The sequence below is a fragment of the Chaetodon trifascialis genome, chromosome 20 (genome assembly GCF_039877785.1).
Source record: "Chaetodon trifascialis isolate fChaTrf1 chromosome 20, fChaTrf1.hap1, whole genome shotgun sequence".
In the NCBI taxonomy this organism is placed as follows: Eukaryota; Metazoa; Chordata; class Actinopteri; order Chaetodontiformes; family Chaetodontidae; genus Chaetodon; species Chaetodon trifascialis.
Window position 1 is genome coordinate 11,919,843 of NC_092075.1, and position 15,797 is coordinate 11,935,639.

The window sequence follows — 15,797 nt, forward strand, 5'->3', positions numbered from 1 at the left end:
TCATAGGTGCAGGGAGACTGCAAAGTCGACGAGTGCGCAACAAGCAGAGAACCAGAGCGTCCCTGCAGAGCTGCAGTGAAAGTTTGCGCGGCTCTCTGGCCTGCCTTATAGTTAAAGAAGGGGGAGGGTGAAGAAAGAGTTTCATGTGCGTGAGAAGGGTGGACACACTTTGGAACACTTATGACAGAAACTTACTCAAGCTCTGGTGCTGTATTAGGCACTTATATCGGCTGCCAGAGAAAAAAAAGTACCCAATGTAAATTATAGCTATTTATATAATTACCATTTATTTGCTACCAGAAATATACAAGCTGACATATAGGCTGTAGCGCAGTAATTAACCTACATACTCGGCATATAAATAGAGCTTTTTATACATAGCATCATCACACATATGTTGGTTTCTACTGTATATTCAGGCTGAACAGTGTTTGCATTAGGACAGAAAAAATAACGATGCCTCAAAATACAGGAGAAGATAATAATAATAATACATTTATTCAAATTAGACAGAGAAAAATAGAATGTGATTAATCTCAGTGGTGTAATCGTGTATTCTCCGCGCTCCCACGTATTTTAACGTCCTTTGTTCTCATAATTTAAGGCTTTGTTTAATTTTATACTTTAAAAAAAAAATCCGTTTTCGTTATTGCAATAATTCAAAATGTTTAAATTACGTATGTTGTGTACAATAAAGGAGAAAGACGTGATAAACGTATCGTTAACAAATGCATGTTAGGGATTTGCATGAAGGAAAACAAATTTAAAAAATAACCACACAGTATTTACGGATGAAAAAAAAAGTTAGGCTTGTATTTTAATGCAGTCTTTTATTTTGATATATATATATAACTCCAAAACAAACAAAACAATAAGGAAAAAAGGAAGAACAGCTATTTTTTCTTTTTTATTATATTATTTATTCCTGCAAACAGTCGAGGAGCTGATGCAGATGAAAGGCCGATAATAATCACAAAGGCCGATAATTGGAGGATTAATATGAGCCCACACGCCGTTTTAAATCGACGTGCCCACAATAATCTGTAAATATATAGATCAGAAATGATCAAATAAAAAAGTGGATTGAATTTTAAATGTCTAATCAATTGAAAATGTATTTGAACGAATAAGCATTTATTGAAAACAGACAAATAGCCTACACACATTTGGAAGATGTCAATTCGATCTAATGGAAATCAGAAATGTTCTGCAGTCGGATGATCGGCTTCACAACAACAACGACATTAAAAAGGGCTGCGTGATGTATGTCAAGAGGTAGGATTTGATTTCTTCCGTGCACATAAAAGGATGCTCCTTCTTCCATCCTGTACAATTAGTGTATCGATCTCTATCCCTGCTGCACGTCATCTAGCCTGAATGCGCGTTAAATATTCTTGGTAAACTCTCAAAAACATTGGCTCTGCAAAGGACCTTTGGTTGGTAAACACTCTTCACGCAAACATATTCAGGCTATAATTTCACCTACGTATTGTGAGTCATTTTGCCTCAAAAAGGGGATTTTGTAACCTCATGCCACACCTGCAGGAAAACACAACTCAGATCACGTAAAAAATAAAAATATTTTGCTCCATTGACAGCACATAGAAACCAATAACAAACTTTACATTTTAAAATAGTTTCCACATTAAACCCATATGCAAAAAGTCTACAAAATATCAAACTGATTTACAGCAAGTTTTCCAAGAGTGCACAAAAGGGAATAAAACTGCCCGTCCGGGAGACAAAAGAGAAAACTGGGCCTCCATCAAATCAGGATTATCACATTACAGAAAAGATTTGTGACATTAGGTTTGTCAGTGCTGACTGTGGTAGACAAAAAAAAAAAAAAATTAAATTAAAATTTGGTTTTAAAAAATTCTGAGATATTTCAGGACTGCTTTTTTTTTATCCCAGATAATAACGGTGGATTTGCTTTTAGTGAGTAGTCCTTTAAATCTCCATTTGAGATGATTTACTACATTTGTTGCAAAACAATGCCAATAAATCAGCAAAATCCATGTGGACTGAGGGTATTTAAATGTTGGGAATTGAATTGAGTGACAAACCGTAACACTGAATGCTGAAGTTGTGGAGAATCTACAACAACACGCTGCAGATGTGATGCTGAATTGCCTTTAATCGAAAAATTTAAATAAAGAGACTGTGGCAGGGGAGATACCAAAACTCCACACACAACAAAAAAAGTCAGTAAAAAGAGTTTGACCGCTGCTGTATAAAAATCAAAGCAAAAAAAGAAAAGGCAAACTATTAGGAAAAATAAGGAACGTCACACAAAAATACTGCAAATTACAGTATGTGTCGTTGTGGCTTTTCATCTGAACTCTATTAATACAAACCTGCTACAAATCCATGTATTTCTTCCTCTTCACTCAAGTCTTGAATAAAGACACAAACATGTGTATTTCACCTTTAAATAACATGAGATCTGAAAGTAAAAAACACATCAAAAACAATAAGAGAATCAGCATTTAGACTCCTTAATAATAACATTTCTCTATCCAAGCAGCTGCGTGTCATGTGACTCCCAGCTGTTATGATTCACCTGCATTAAATCTCTGCAAAAGTGAGAAAGCAGACTGATAAGGGATCCAACCTGCACGGCAGTCAGGTATGGGGCATATGTTAAGACTGAATAACAACTGATGCTGGAACCCAAAATAACTACAAACCACTTTAGGTACTTGTCCGCGATTGCTGTGATTAGTCCCGAAGAGTTCGGCTTCTCAAAGTATTACGAACAACTTCAAAACCTTTTATTCCCAGATAGGATGTGTATAGTCTTTATAGTATCTAGTGTAGAGTCTGTCTGTGTGTGGGTGGGTGGGGGCTGAGGTGTGTAGGTCGGGGGGGGGATCTCCAGAATGAGTGGGAGGATGGGTCATCTCCTAAACTTGCGGAAGGGCCTGCTCTGGTTATTGTGGTGTGATTTAGAGTAGGGCTCCCAGCGTTTCCTCTCTGGCGGTTTGTTGTAAACGTAGGCCGATGGGCCTGAGTAGTCATCATCTGGATTCTCCTCCATCATCTGGAGCTTGGCCTCAATGGCGCGGATCTTAGCACTCGTGCTAGAGGTGGAGGGGAATAAAAGAGAGATGTTAGCAGCGAGGTTGAGGGCGGGAAATACCACTGTCGAGGCTGAGGGCGACGGGCGAACTGAGTGATGGACAGATCTGGGCTGTGGCTGAAGGGGAAAAGAAGAGGCGCTATTAGCACTCGTATTAACATGAAGGGAAAGATGCAGGAGGAAAAAACTGGGGCACGGGAAATGAAAAATAGCCGAAAAACATTTAAATGGTGAAACTGAATTTAAAGGAGCAAGTGAGAGAAGTTTGTAGGAAAAATTACAGTGCAGGTGGGAAGAAGAGCGGCTGAGGGAAGTGTTTAAGAAGTGTATAAAAAGCAGGAGAGAGAGAGTCTAGAGGGGGAATCAGGGAAAAAAGGGGGGAAAGAGTGTTTATATTTCCTCTCTTGTGCTGTGTGGAGAGTGATTTTGAAGTTTACACTAGAAGCAAAGTGTGGAGCGTTTCCTGAGAAGAATCCAGATAGCTGATAACTCGCTCCATGCGCTGGATTGTCTCGGTAAGAGTTGAAACTGTGAGCACAAGAGGCCTTTCACCGACTTAACAGTGCTTCATTTGATTGGTGTACTTACAAATGTGTGTATGTGTGCACATGTGAACGCAGGCTGCAAAGTGCAGCCGCGATGATAGAACGTGTTAGAACTTCAACTTACACAGATGTTTTTTGAACCAGTGTTAGTCCAGTTGTACTCAGATGAACTCAACTTGAACTGCGGTTTGTAGTGAAAGCAACGAACCCACAAGCACTCCGATGATACCTTCAAGATCGAGCTAGAGTTAAATGGAGGACTTGTTAAGGTGGCACTTAAAAAGTTCCCCAAGTGACCAGAGAGGGTGTCCGGTATTTCCACTGTCGATCAGTCTGTTGAATGCTTTCTTGATAAATCGAGTAGTGGCTTGATCAGTATGTACATGTCAGAAAATGATGGAAAAACATTGATCAGTGCCCAAGATGACGTCCTCAAATGTCTCGTTTTTTTTGTCAGTTTACTGCCACAAAGGAGCAAAGAAACCAGAAAATCTCCACATTTAAGAAGCTGGAATCAGGAAAACAAAAAGACTGGAACCGATTAACTGATTATCAAAATAGCTGGCGATTAATTTATAGGATGGGTGTCGGAGGAGGGGGTTAAGACTTGACCATCACACGAACACTACGGCTGAAGTAAACAAACAACTTTACAACTTCCTTATTGTGTAATCGGCTAAACTGACAAAAAAACATCCGGATAAAAACAATGAACGATGGCGCTGTGTGTGTCTGGTACCAACCTGAGGTGGTTGGTAGTTATGGGTCCTTCCTCCGTCACGCCGCTGCACGACGGCTCCAGGCTCGGAGGCATCGTCTTCTCGTTACGGAAACCTTCAAACCTCTGTAGACGAGACACGTGGCCCAAACAAAATGACCCACACAAACAGTGATGGAAACATGGGTGGACAGACAGATGGAGAGAGACAAAGGGGTAAAATAACAAGTAGAAGCCAGAAGAGACCCTCGGAAAGGGAGACAGACGGTCACAGAATACACAAGTTAAAGAGAATCAGATAAAGGTAAAATGTCTTCCTCACTCAGACGTGATGCCTCAATGCAAAATATGTGCAAAGATGTCGAATATAGAGATTACAGCTCACAGCTAGAATCAAATTGCATCTAAAATGTGTGCGGTGACCACTAAGTTTGGAATTTCCCTTCCTGCTGAAAAACAGCTTAGTGCATCACTTGTGTTCCTCTAAACGAGGGCTTGTGTCAAACTCAAGACAATGCTGTCAGAGGGATCAGATAGTAACGTGTTCTCAGTGCATTTTGGGTACAGCCCCACCTGCATTTAGAGACATTTTAGTCCCCAGTTTGAATAGGACCACATAACGAGGAAGGAAGGATAAGGAAGAGAAGAAGACAGAGAAGAAGAAAAAATCCCATCAACCACACATTCAGAAACCATCAGACCTCCTAATGCACACCGACAGAACTCCTCTGGAGAGCCGACCCCAGCTTCCTCCCGCAAGCATTAACGTTATTAAACTGAAGTATTGATTGTGTTTGCATCTGGTCAAACAGACAGTAACCAAGCAGGACGGTGTCCAGCTCATAATCACACCCTAAGGCACGAGGGCGGGTAAAAAAGGGAGCAGCTGGAGAGCAACAACCAACGTCTGCACTCATTCCTTTCAAAAACCACCTTCCAAACATCTCCACCAGCCCAACACAGAACTCTTGAAACCTGTGAATGAAAAACAAGAGAAAAAAAACAAAAGAACAGTCAAATACGTGATTGACGGGCACGAGAAACCCCAGCACTTGGTGCAGCAGCAGGTATTTGCAGGAATATGAGGCTTGGTGCAGCACTGGATAAAGTTAAGTTACACAAATTTACAAATGTACACAGACATTCTTCCATACTGTCCCAAGAAATAAATAACATGTATGGCCAAGAATAGGTCTAAAACAATGACCATTCCACCAGCCAGGACCCTTCCCTTCCACCTATTCCTAAAGGCATGTAGCTGGAATGCATATAGAGCCAGGCCACACTGAATCTGTACACGATCCACAGCTTAAGTTGTGGCAAAGTTATGTTTAAATGTGTGTAGTTGTTCGGTTGTTGCTTCAGCACGGACAGCTTCATTAAGGATCAAAATAAGTATAATTTGTTCTAAGTCCGAGGAAGGATTTAGGGATAAATTATGGACAAAGTCACAGGGAGGTGTAGAGTTGTCAGTGGTGACGAGAGTCACACAAACCTGCAGAACATATACAATAAATAGAGAATAATACAGTAATGAATTAGGACACAAGTGTTCAGCTGTTGAAAATGTTAATGTGGAGAGCCGTGGATGTTTATAAAGGGTTTCGGGGGAAACTGTTCAATAAACGTTCATCAGAGTGACTTCCTCTCTTTGAAAGCTATATAATAAAGTCAAGATGCAAGCCTGGAAATAAGACAATAACTTCATCGCTGACTGTCTCTGACTCATCTGTCCAAACGCGTCACTTCTGGGATAGAATCAGCAAAGAGAGGGTCGCTTAAAAAAATAAAATAAAAGTCACAATCAACTGGACCTGAGCTCGCTCCATTGGTGTAATCAAGATTGCGCTGTTAAAATTGGTGACAGTATCGGCTTTACATGGTGTGCATTTTCTCTCAGGACGGCGCTTGTCTCGTCTCTGTGGCTGGAAAGAAACCCAACCTTTGGACGTGGGACCATCTTCTACAGCAAGGTTTTTGGAATATAGACATTTTCTGTCCAGTGGGTGTGAGGCAGGATTTTGCACCACGCCTGGCACAGATTGAAGAGGTATAAACTTTATTTAAGATGACATAATTCCTCTGCAATGTCTTCGGCCAGATCTAACTCCCAGTCCGCTTTAAGGTGAGGGAGGTATGAGTGACATTCACCCTTGTTTAAGCATGTCATGGGATGAAATTATACATTCTTGCTGTTCATCTTTGTCGGCTGGGACACTGACCAGAGATGCTGGTCCGCAGTGAGCAGCGTGACGGCAGGCAGGATGGAAGAAACTGAATCCTGTGGGGCAGCTTTGCTCCCACCTGGCTGACTTGGTTGCAACATCATATTAACCATGCATACCCCCAACCAGATTTGAGCTCCAAGTCGTGGTCGACTATAAAACCAAATATCCACTCCAGTGTTTCCTTCCACTCACTTTGCTTCCTCACTCAGCAGCTAGAAAACACACAGCGAAACACTTTCTCCCGGACAGAGCTGTTGATCGGCTGTCACGTGCTTAAAATCTCATGGATGGAGGTCTACTTCCAGTATGTCACGTACTTGCGCAAACAGGAAGACATTGAAATGCATTTTAACACTGACACACCTGAACATGTACACAGAACGATCTGAATACATCAAACCTGCTGCTCAGTGATGGAGTGAAACTTGCTAACTTGTTAATAAAAGCGTATGAAATCCAGATGATGGTGAACACATCACAAAAGAAATGAACTGAGGCCACTGGCTGGCGTAAGGGAAGGGCATGCAGACGGTGCTGACAGACACCTTCTGTAGTTCAAACTTATCTGCCCGATGACACAGACAGACTGGTGTTAATCGAACATGTGGGATATAAACAGCTGCAATTTTAGGTTTATAACAATATCATCATTTTTTGTCAGAATGGCAGATTGAGCGTAGTTCCAATGAATCTGTGAGCAGATTTATCCTACAACGTGTTGTCTCAGAGGCAGCAGCATTGACCTTGACCTCCCTCTACTACGCGTTTGTGTGTGCGTGTGTAGGGCGTGATTCGTCTCTATACAGGATATCCCTTCACCCATTGCCAGTAGGCTTTCTATTGTTAAGAAGAGACAAGCATAGGTTCTGCTGGGATCCCACTGCTCTCTGTAAACTGACTGCTGCATTAGTAAAGTCAAAATTAAGCAAATGACAATTATCAGAATGCCCTCACTGATGACTTCTCTCATCTTTTTCTGCCTAGTTTCTATCTACAGCAACAGGGACACTGGTTCCTGGGCTACTTGTATCTCTGAAAATCGATGATATAATAATTTTTTTTGCACAGATGTATATTTAGTCGGTCAACTTTTGCAGGAGACCACAAACTGCAGCCACAAACTGCAGCCACAATGACAGCGTCATACATAAACATGCAGTGTTGTGATTTTGACCATCATAAAATGGCGCCGGGTTTGACACTTACCCTCACCTGTGCGTGCGCCCAGCGCACAACCAGCTTCTTGGACAAAGCTAGCTTCCCATTTAAACACTGTATGGCCCTCTCTGCCTCCTGCAGACACACAGTCACGCACATACACAGAGAGAAAGGGGAAGAGGAAGAGATTTTTTACAATGATGATTAAAAATCAGCCTTGATGATTGCACCCGAGTCATTAAATAATTAGTCTTCACAATAGAGAGATGGCAGAAACAATAATGGATGATGATGTGCCACTCTGCCTCCAGACAGACCATAAGGAACATGTGTGTGTGCGTGTGTCTCTGTTGTGTGTTTGAGAGGCAGCGAGAGAAAATGTACTTTTGTCTAATCAAATGAGTAAGAGGCTTTGATGCTAAATTATATTAATGAAGTACTTTTTCTGTGTATATGTGTGAGTGTGTGCGAGTGTGTAAGATAAACACACACTTCCTCTGTATAATCCTTTTGGGAGGGCTTCATATCCCACTGATAGACACTAGCTGTGAAACGAGATGCTTATCACGATCCCCAGGCTCACTCCAAAACAAATACTGCCTGCTGAACCTGTGAAGCTGAGCGGGCGCCTTTCAACTGCCATTTATTTTTGTTAAGAAATATGGTCCACTTCAGCAAGACACACGATCGGTCCTGACTGCTTGAAGATGTCACATAAAGCTTTTTTGCATACTACTATTGACTGATACTGTCTTTAAAATGCAATATGTCATTTGATCCAATACAGATTTTACTGCCAAAGACTGACAGATTTTCTGTGATCCTTTTCAACAACAGTACACAACAACAAATTTGTTGAGACACATATGATTTAAGAAATTGAGACAAATCAAAATGTACCTCTCTGGTGTTGAAGTTGACGAAGCAGTAGCCCCGTGGCTGTCCCTCCAAAGGCCCAGACTTATGAAACAGGAAGTCAAACTGTTTCACATTGCCAAACTTCTCCAGCAACTTCACCAGGTGGTACCTGCCGAGAGACGAATCATGTGAAAGACAGAAAAATGGAGCATAGGAGAGGGTAAAATGAAGAGGAATACAGCATCTATTCTAAATATTTATGCTGTAAAGGATTTTTAAATAAGGATAAACTTTTATTTAAAACCTGCCCTTATCATAACTTTCCATCAAGGTCAAACAAATGCACCACACACTACACTGCAGGTCGACTCTATGAAGCAGCCACATGCATCTGCTCCACGCGGTATTTGCCACCCTGAAGTCTGTGAATCTGTCAAGTGGGGCTAATGAGAATGACAGCTTTCTCTCCCTGACACCTTTTTAGCAGCAGGCCAGCTGGTATGGCAGCGCAGTGACAGTAAATCTCTCATTCAGACAATGCTGAGGATACAGTAGCAGGACAATGAGGGAATAAAAGAGAGGAAGCCTCAAATCCCCCCTGAGCACCCAGCTCTGCACAAACAACATCCACTCACTATTTGGAGCTTGCCTGGGACTGCTGGGCTACCAGTGAACACACGTGGATATGTGGTCATGAAAGAGCCATGCAGTGTTGTGAGGATTTGGGGTTTGCGTGTTACTGACCACTTGCAGTCATGGGAAAAATACTTCAGGCAGAGTTCAGGGTCACCTGTACACCACATTCACTGCTGTTAGTGTAAATGCCGCAGTTTAAAAGCAGGTGTTGACTGAATGTTTCCAACGCATGCCGAGCAGCAGGTGCTTTCCACCTCTTTCTTCTTCTTGCTGTCATAGAATAGTAAGAAACCCAGCGAATATTCACATTTGTGAAGCCAATTTATTTCCTGTGTATGGATTCATTGATATATCAAGTTTGGTGCCCCTCTACCGAGCAAACTCTTGTACCAGACACAGTCGGGACAGCTGTGTCCTGACTGATTGGTCACTGAAACCACCTGTGAAGCACCTCGTTATGTTCCTGAATGAAAGGCAGTGAGACTGACCCTACGCTTACCCGTAGCAGGGTATTTTGGAAAAAAGGATATTTGAGCCCCTCCGTTTTCAAAAATAACATCGTGCACACAACATCGTTTTCAAAAATGTTGTTGTTTACATGAACCCGGATAAATCCACCGTCGAGCACATCATAACTATGCCAAACCTATGGGTGCAAGTGTAAACATAGGTCGCTCACATGACTAAGTATTTTCAGTCGCATGTTGTGACGTTTTGGAACCTAAAACGCTGTTTAACCCTGTTTACACGCAAACACATAGCTGCCGTTTTCAGAAATCTCCACTTTGGCCGGAGTTTTTAAAAATGATCGTTTTCTATAAAAAAAAAAAAACTCAGTTCGCCTGTAAACAAGAGGCCAAACCGCATGAAAACATATGCATTTTCCCTAAGTGTAAACATAGCCTAAGCCTCACGACAAAAAATGTTCTCCAACTACAGATTCCACCAGTCCTGTTTGCAAACCAATTAACTCACTACTTTGCACAAAACATCTAATTTTTAGTATAAAATTGGATACATCGTGGAGACTAAATAACTTCGTGCAAAAATAAAACAACAGATTACTGGGAAAAAAATACAATTTAATTGGTTTACTTTGACAGAATTTGATGAACAATTTGTGTATGACTTTATAAAATGTCCTCTAATTAATTCATAAAACTGCTGGACATAATTTGTTTGACGCTAACAGCATCAGCATCTGCTAACAGGCCTTTTTCACAGCAGACATTCTGCCTACGTTTACACTTAGGGATAACGCATATGTTTTCATGCGGTTATGGCCTGTCGTTAACATGCAAATGGGAGGTTTTTTTTCACGGGAAACGATCATTTTTAAAAACTCCGGCCAAAGTGGAGATTTCTGAAAACGCCGGCTATGTGTTGGCGTGTAAACAGGGTTAAACGGCGTTTTAGGTTCCAAAACGTCACAACATGCGACTGAAAATACTTAAAGTCATGTGAGCGACCTATGTTTACACTTGCACCCATAGGTTTGGCATAGTTATGATGCCGCTCGACGGTGGATTTATCCAGGTTCATGTAAACGACAACATTTTTGAAAACGATGTTGTGTGCACAATGTTATTTTTGAAAACGGAGGGGCTAAAATATCCGTTTTCCAAAATACCCTGCTACGTGTAAACGTAGGGTCTGACTTGTCATAGCAGGAAAAGCACAGGTGTCTCTAATAACCTTAACAATGGCTCTGTTCTATTCAAGTGTCCCAATAAGTCCTGCCAGCGTGACAGCGAGCCAGCATGAACAATAGCAGGGCCCTGAAGCCAGAGCAACAAACTGGAATTCAGTTATCATTAATTTGATCATTTAAACCTGTGCTTTAAAGCCTATTAAACCGAAAATGCTCCAACAAAAGAAATTACCTTCCCGTGTTTTTGTCTTGGTGCCTGTACCTGTACGTGTGACAGTCCAGGCCTCACAGTGACCTCAGGTGTTTTGTATAACTGTTCACTAGGCATTAATGCTTCAGCCTTTATTGTTTAGTTGCTTGTTGTTTTAATGCTGGAGTCAATTGTGTGTATGTCACCACAAAGATGGTTGTATGACGTTAGAGTGCAAGCGTGCATTTATGCATTTGAATGGGAGTCAACATGAGATGTAGAGAGAGAGGTGTGGGTTTAAGCTACAGTTGTACTAATGTCTTCCACCCTTCGATGACTCCCTGGGGGGCTTTAGGCCAAAGAGAATTTCTGCTTTTCCCAGACAACACCCTGCAAGGCTCCCATGTGACGGTGGCTCCTCCAGCACTGGGCTCCATTGAAAAAAGAGTTTTCTGCACTCTTAAACTTAAATTAGTTTGCCTTTGCACCTCCGGACCACCCGACACTGATCAGGAAATGAGAAAGGCATTTAAGAAACAAATGCCAAAACTGTAAAAAGTTGTAATGCACTCAATATTAGCTTTTCATACTGCTATATATTCAAATAGATGTACACAGCATGTTTGCGCATATGTGTAAATGTGTGAGAGATTTAGTGGCTGACACTCTAAGAACATTTTTGGATGCTAGCGGGCTGAACCACAATGGACCGCTCCTCCGGGGGGCTGTAAAAACCACCGGAGGAAGAGGAGGAGGGGGGGGGGGAGGGAGGGAAAGGTGGGGAGAGGGAGAGTAAAGTTCAGAGAGGGGATGTTGACGGCAAGGTGAAAGGTGGAGGAAGAGCCAAAAGAAGAGAGGAGGTGAGAAGCCAGGTAGGAAAGATACAAGTGCTAGGAAGTGAAGAAGAGGAAGGAAGGAAGAGGGGGATGTGAGCCCGGTCCACAAAAAGATAAGACAAAAGGTTCGGGCCAGTGCAGGTCAGAGGGAAAACTTTTAGAGAGGAGGAGGGGGTAGGTGACAAGGCAGCTATCTGCAATATCTTTTCCAAAAAAAATAAATAAATAAAATAAAAAGCAAGGCCTACAGTATGAGTAAGATGATGGTTGTAAGTTCTTTTTAAAAAAAAACATGACAATTTCCAGGTACAAAACATAAAATGTAACAAGGCCAGAGAGACAACAGAGAGGGAGACGGTGATGGATTACCAAGTGAAAAATTCCCCCTCTGAGCAGCCAAAAGCACAAAAACATGAATATGTGGTGAAAGCTCCAGTTACACCTGCTGTTTCTCTGCTCTGTGTGCAGAGCACTGAAAGAGGAAAAAAATCTGACGGTGTACTATACAGACTGCCCATCTGAGTGCTGAGAAGATCATTTTAATGGTGAAGAGTGAAAAGAGTGACTGCTGACCCATCGTTTGACAGGGACGCCAACAACTTTAGTGAGCATTTAAAGGGTGCAGTCGCAAGAGGATTACAGTTTCCTCATAACAGAGTTACTACCTGCATAGAAATACAAGAAAAAGAGAGTATTTGTAACACAGAGATGGAAAAAGAAAGTTCAGTTTTCCCAAGTCACATGCTCGGAATAGATTTTCGTCCAGGTTTGTAAACTATGAGTCCAGCTGGAGTCGATTTTCCTTCTCCAAAAACTTGAGGTAAGTCATAATCATAACTACACACACTCCAAAATTCACCTCTCTGACAGAGGACACACTACACAAAATGAAACAGCAGCCTACATACTAATTGTAGCATATAGGCTAATATTTCACCTTGACCAACCAGAGCAAAACTGGATGCTTCCAAAATACTCTGATCAGCAAAACACCTGTTTGGAACATCCCACAGGTAGACAGGTTCATTGGTAACAGGTGATAGTATCATGACCGGGTATGAAAAGGGCATCCTCGAAAGGCTCAGTCGTTCACAAGCAAGGATGGAGCGAGGTTCACCACTTTGTGAACACATGACTGTATGAAGGACATTACGACATGGACTCAGGAACACGCTGTGAAACTATTGTTGGTGAACACAGTTTGTTTGTAAATGACTGCATTCTGTTTCTGTTTACGTTTGACACAGCGAGCGTCCCAACTTGTTTGGAACAGGGATTGTACTCTAAAACTTTGAACTCTGCCACATGGAAAGAAATGATCTTCAGAATAAACTATCGTATTACAATTAATTTAACATTTTGAAAGAAGTGTGTAACGTCCAGGGATCTGGCCTCCACATTCATAATCACCACCTTGCATTTCAGGTCTGCAACCCTCCTCTGAATTTTGATTTGGCTTACCGGGACAAACAGGGAGTACTGCATGCGCTACCCAGGGGCTAATTAATCTTCCCAATCAGCACCAGGGGCCACGGGCATTTCTCTTGTTTTCCCTCCATGCTGTGAAGCAGTGGGCTATTTAAGGAGAGGGAGAGCAGAGCAGGGAAAGGGGAAGGAAACGCCTGTCTAGACGCCCACCAGTACTGCGGCCCATACATTCTCCAGCAGCCCCCACGGATACACAAATACACCCCTCACCCCGAAAAGCTACCTTCTCTCCTTCATAATATATGTAGGAGCATATATTCTCAAAATAACTCAATATTTAGAGTTTTCACATTCAGACACTCATCTTCACACAAGTCCTTAGTAGAGACAAATGCAACAATGGAAAGCTTGCGTGTACATATGATGTTGTGTAAAGTGAGACACGCTAATTGTGTACACAGACACCTCAGTGTGTTGAAGCCTGCACCATTACCAGCTGCCACCCCAACATCAACTGTGTACTTACACACACACACACACACACACACACACACACACACACACACACACACACACACACACACACACACACACACAGCTCCAGGTTGACACAGAGAGAGTAAACAGGGCAGGTGAGTGAGGAATGATGGCTGCTCCTTAGCAGAGCAGGTCTCCATGCCTCGTTGCCTCTCTTTCACACACCCAGCCCTGTCTGCTCAGTCTCACCCTGAGACACACACACACACACACACACACACACACACACACACACACACACACACACACACACTATGCACATAGTTAATCAATCATATATGCACACGCAATGCATTGCCTCTTTATGTGGCGGAGTGAGGCAAGCTAAAAAGCATTGCCTCTAGTTCACAATACAGACAGCCTTACAGCAACACAGTGAACACTGAACACTAACCTTGTTTTCACTCTGCTGGCTGGAGGTTTGTATCTTTGTGGTGAAATATATATTTGTCTTTAGTTCCAATAACATTTAATCCCTTAAAATGTGGTGACTCAATTGCAGGGCTCAGTAATTCTACTGTCTCCAGGGTACTTTCACATCTAATCTGAAACATAAATGTTTAAAGATGCTGACTGGGACCTCCTTTTCACTCACTCTGTGATTTTGGGATCGATGTTGCCTATCCACAAGCGGTTTCCGTCATGGGCCACACTCTCGGAAATGATGGAGGCATTTTCCACTGTCTCTGCTGCAGACGACATGTGTACTCTGTGGGAGGCAGGCATGGAAGACAGAAAAATTAGGTTTAATGGAAAAGTAGATGTAAGTTAGACATGATGATCCGAAGGCATCTGGAAAATTTACCACCCCTCTGACCTACTGTGCATTCAAGCACACAGAGACAATCAACCATCAGGCTATGCTGGGACTCTTAATCTGAGCTTCATAATGAGATTCATAATGCATAAATGCCCAGAATAGTTCAAACAGTTACACCTACACATATAGGAAGAGCTAATATTAACTGTGAGACAAAAACACAGTGCTTAATTATACAGTGAAAATGGTTTAAGGCTTTATAATTTGATACCGACATTTCAATTCGTTAAAAAGTCACTCTCATTTCTCAGTTCACTTCAGTTTAGATTCTTTTCTCATTTGTTGGTATATTCACTGAGCACAGTGGCTGAGGAAGGACCAGAAAGTTCTGCCACAGAGTGCACATCAAACAGTGCACCCATTGTAAATATGAGATTTATGTACATCCCTGTATAAAGCAGAGAGCAGAGCGAGCAGTCTACACAGTATCCTCCTGTCAATGTACCTTTTCTTGAGTTTTCATCTACAGTTTAGATGTGAAGCTTCTCCACGTATCATTTTGAACAGAGCAGGAAATTCTGAACGGTGAGTTATTTTGTTCACAATGTGAAGCAAACACTTGGTTCTTACAAAACCCGATAAAATAAGAACTCTAAGTTTTCTCTTGGGAAGCGCTGACTTGCTACGAGCTAACGTTAGCTTAGCTAACCGCAAGTTGATCGATTGGCTATCCGCGTGCAGATAGAGTTTAGTGATTAATATCTATTGTGTCAATTAAACCAATGTCAGTTATCCAGGTGGTGACACGTTCGGTTAAGATTGGCCAAATCTATCCACTAAACGGTTAATAGTCCGTTTTAGACAAGCAGAGGTAGATTGCTTGCAGTTAGCTAGCTTAGATAGTATCACTTTACCTCCTCGATCTGTCAAACTTCCTCTTTGATGGCGTCTGGCTTCTTCGACTTAATTTGCTACAAATCCCACTTTCGGGACGACCCAGTTACGTCAAAACGTAATACTAATCATTTCAAGCTATTTTTATATTTTTCTCCTATAAAAACTGACCAGATTAGCTTGCTCGAAGGGTAACAGTCGCCTTGCTACCGTCTGACAACAAAGGCGCAGGATGATGATGTAGATAGTTGAACCGTCTGTGGAGACGAGAGGAAG

The 15,797-nt window shown here is 42.0% G+C and overlaps 1 protein-coding gene across 2 annotated transcripts; it reads right to left on the reverse strand.

Annotated features, from left to right (window-relative positions):
• Positions 1-1,535: 1,535 nt before the first annotated feature.
• On the reverse strand, positions 1,536-15,757 carry rbm18 (RNA binding motif protein 18). Of its 2 annotated transcripts, none has more exons than XM_070989267.1 (6): positions 15,542-15,757; positions 14,463-14,576; positions 8,632-8,758; positions 7,786-7,866; positions 4,371-4,471; positions 1,536-3,083 (listed from the first exon to the last, which is right to left on the reverse strand). In XM_070989267.1, the coding sequence occupies exons 2-6, from the start codon at positions 14,567-14,569 to the stop codon at positions 2,900-2,902; spliced, it is 600 nt and encodes a 199-aa protein (XP_070845368.1). In that variant the 5' UTR covers positions 14,570-14,576; positions 15,542-15,757; the 3' UTR covers positions 1,536-2,899. The 2 variants fall into 2 exon arrangements, with proteins under 2 accessions (XP_070845368.1, XP_070845367.1); XM_070989266.1 differs by having other exon boundaries at positions 7,780-7,866.
• Positions 15,758-15,797: the final 40 nt, after the last annotated feature.

Coding starts and splice junctions, on each gene's coding strand:
- rbm18 (XM_070989266.1), bottom strand. CDS start 14,569: ATGTCGTCTGCAGCAGAGACAGTGGAAAATGCCTCCATCATTTCCGAG. Junction 7,867..8,631: donor TCAACTTCAACACCAGAGAG/GTACATTTTGAT, acceptor GTGTGTCTGCAG/GAGGCAGAGAGGGCCATACA. Junction 4,472..7,779: donor GGGCGCACGCACAGGTGAGG/GTAAGTGTCAAA, acceptor TCTCGTCTACAG/AGGTTTGAAGGTTTCCGTAA.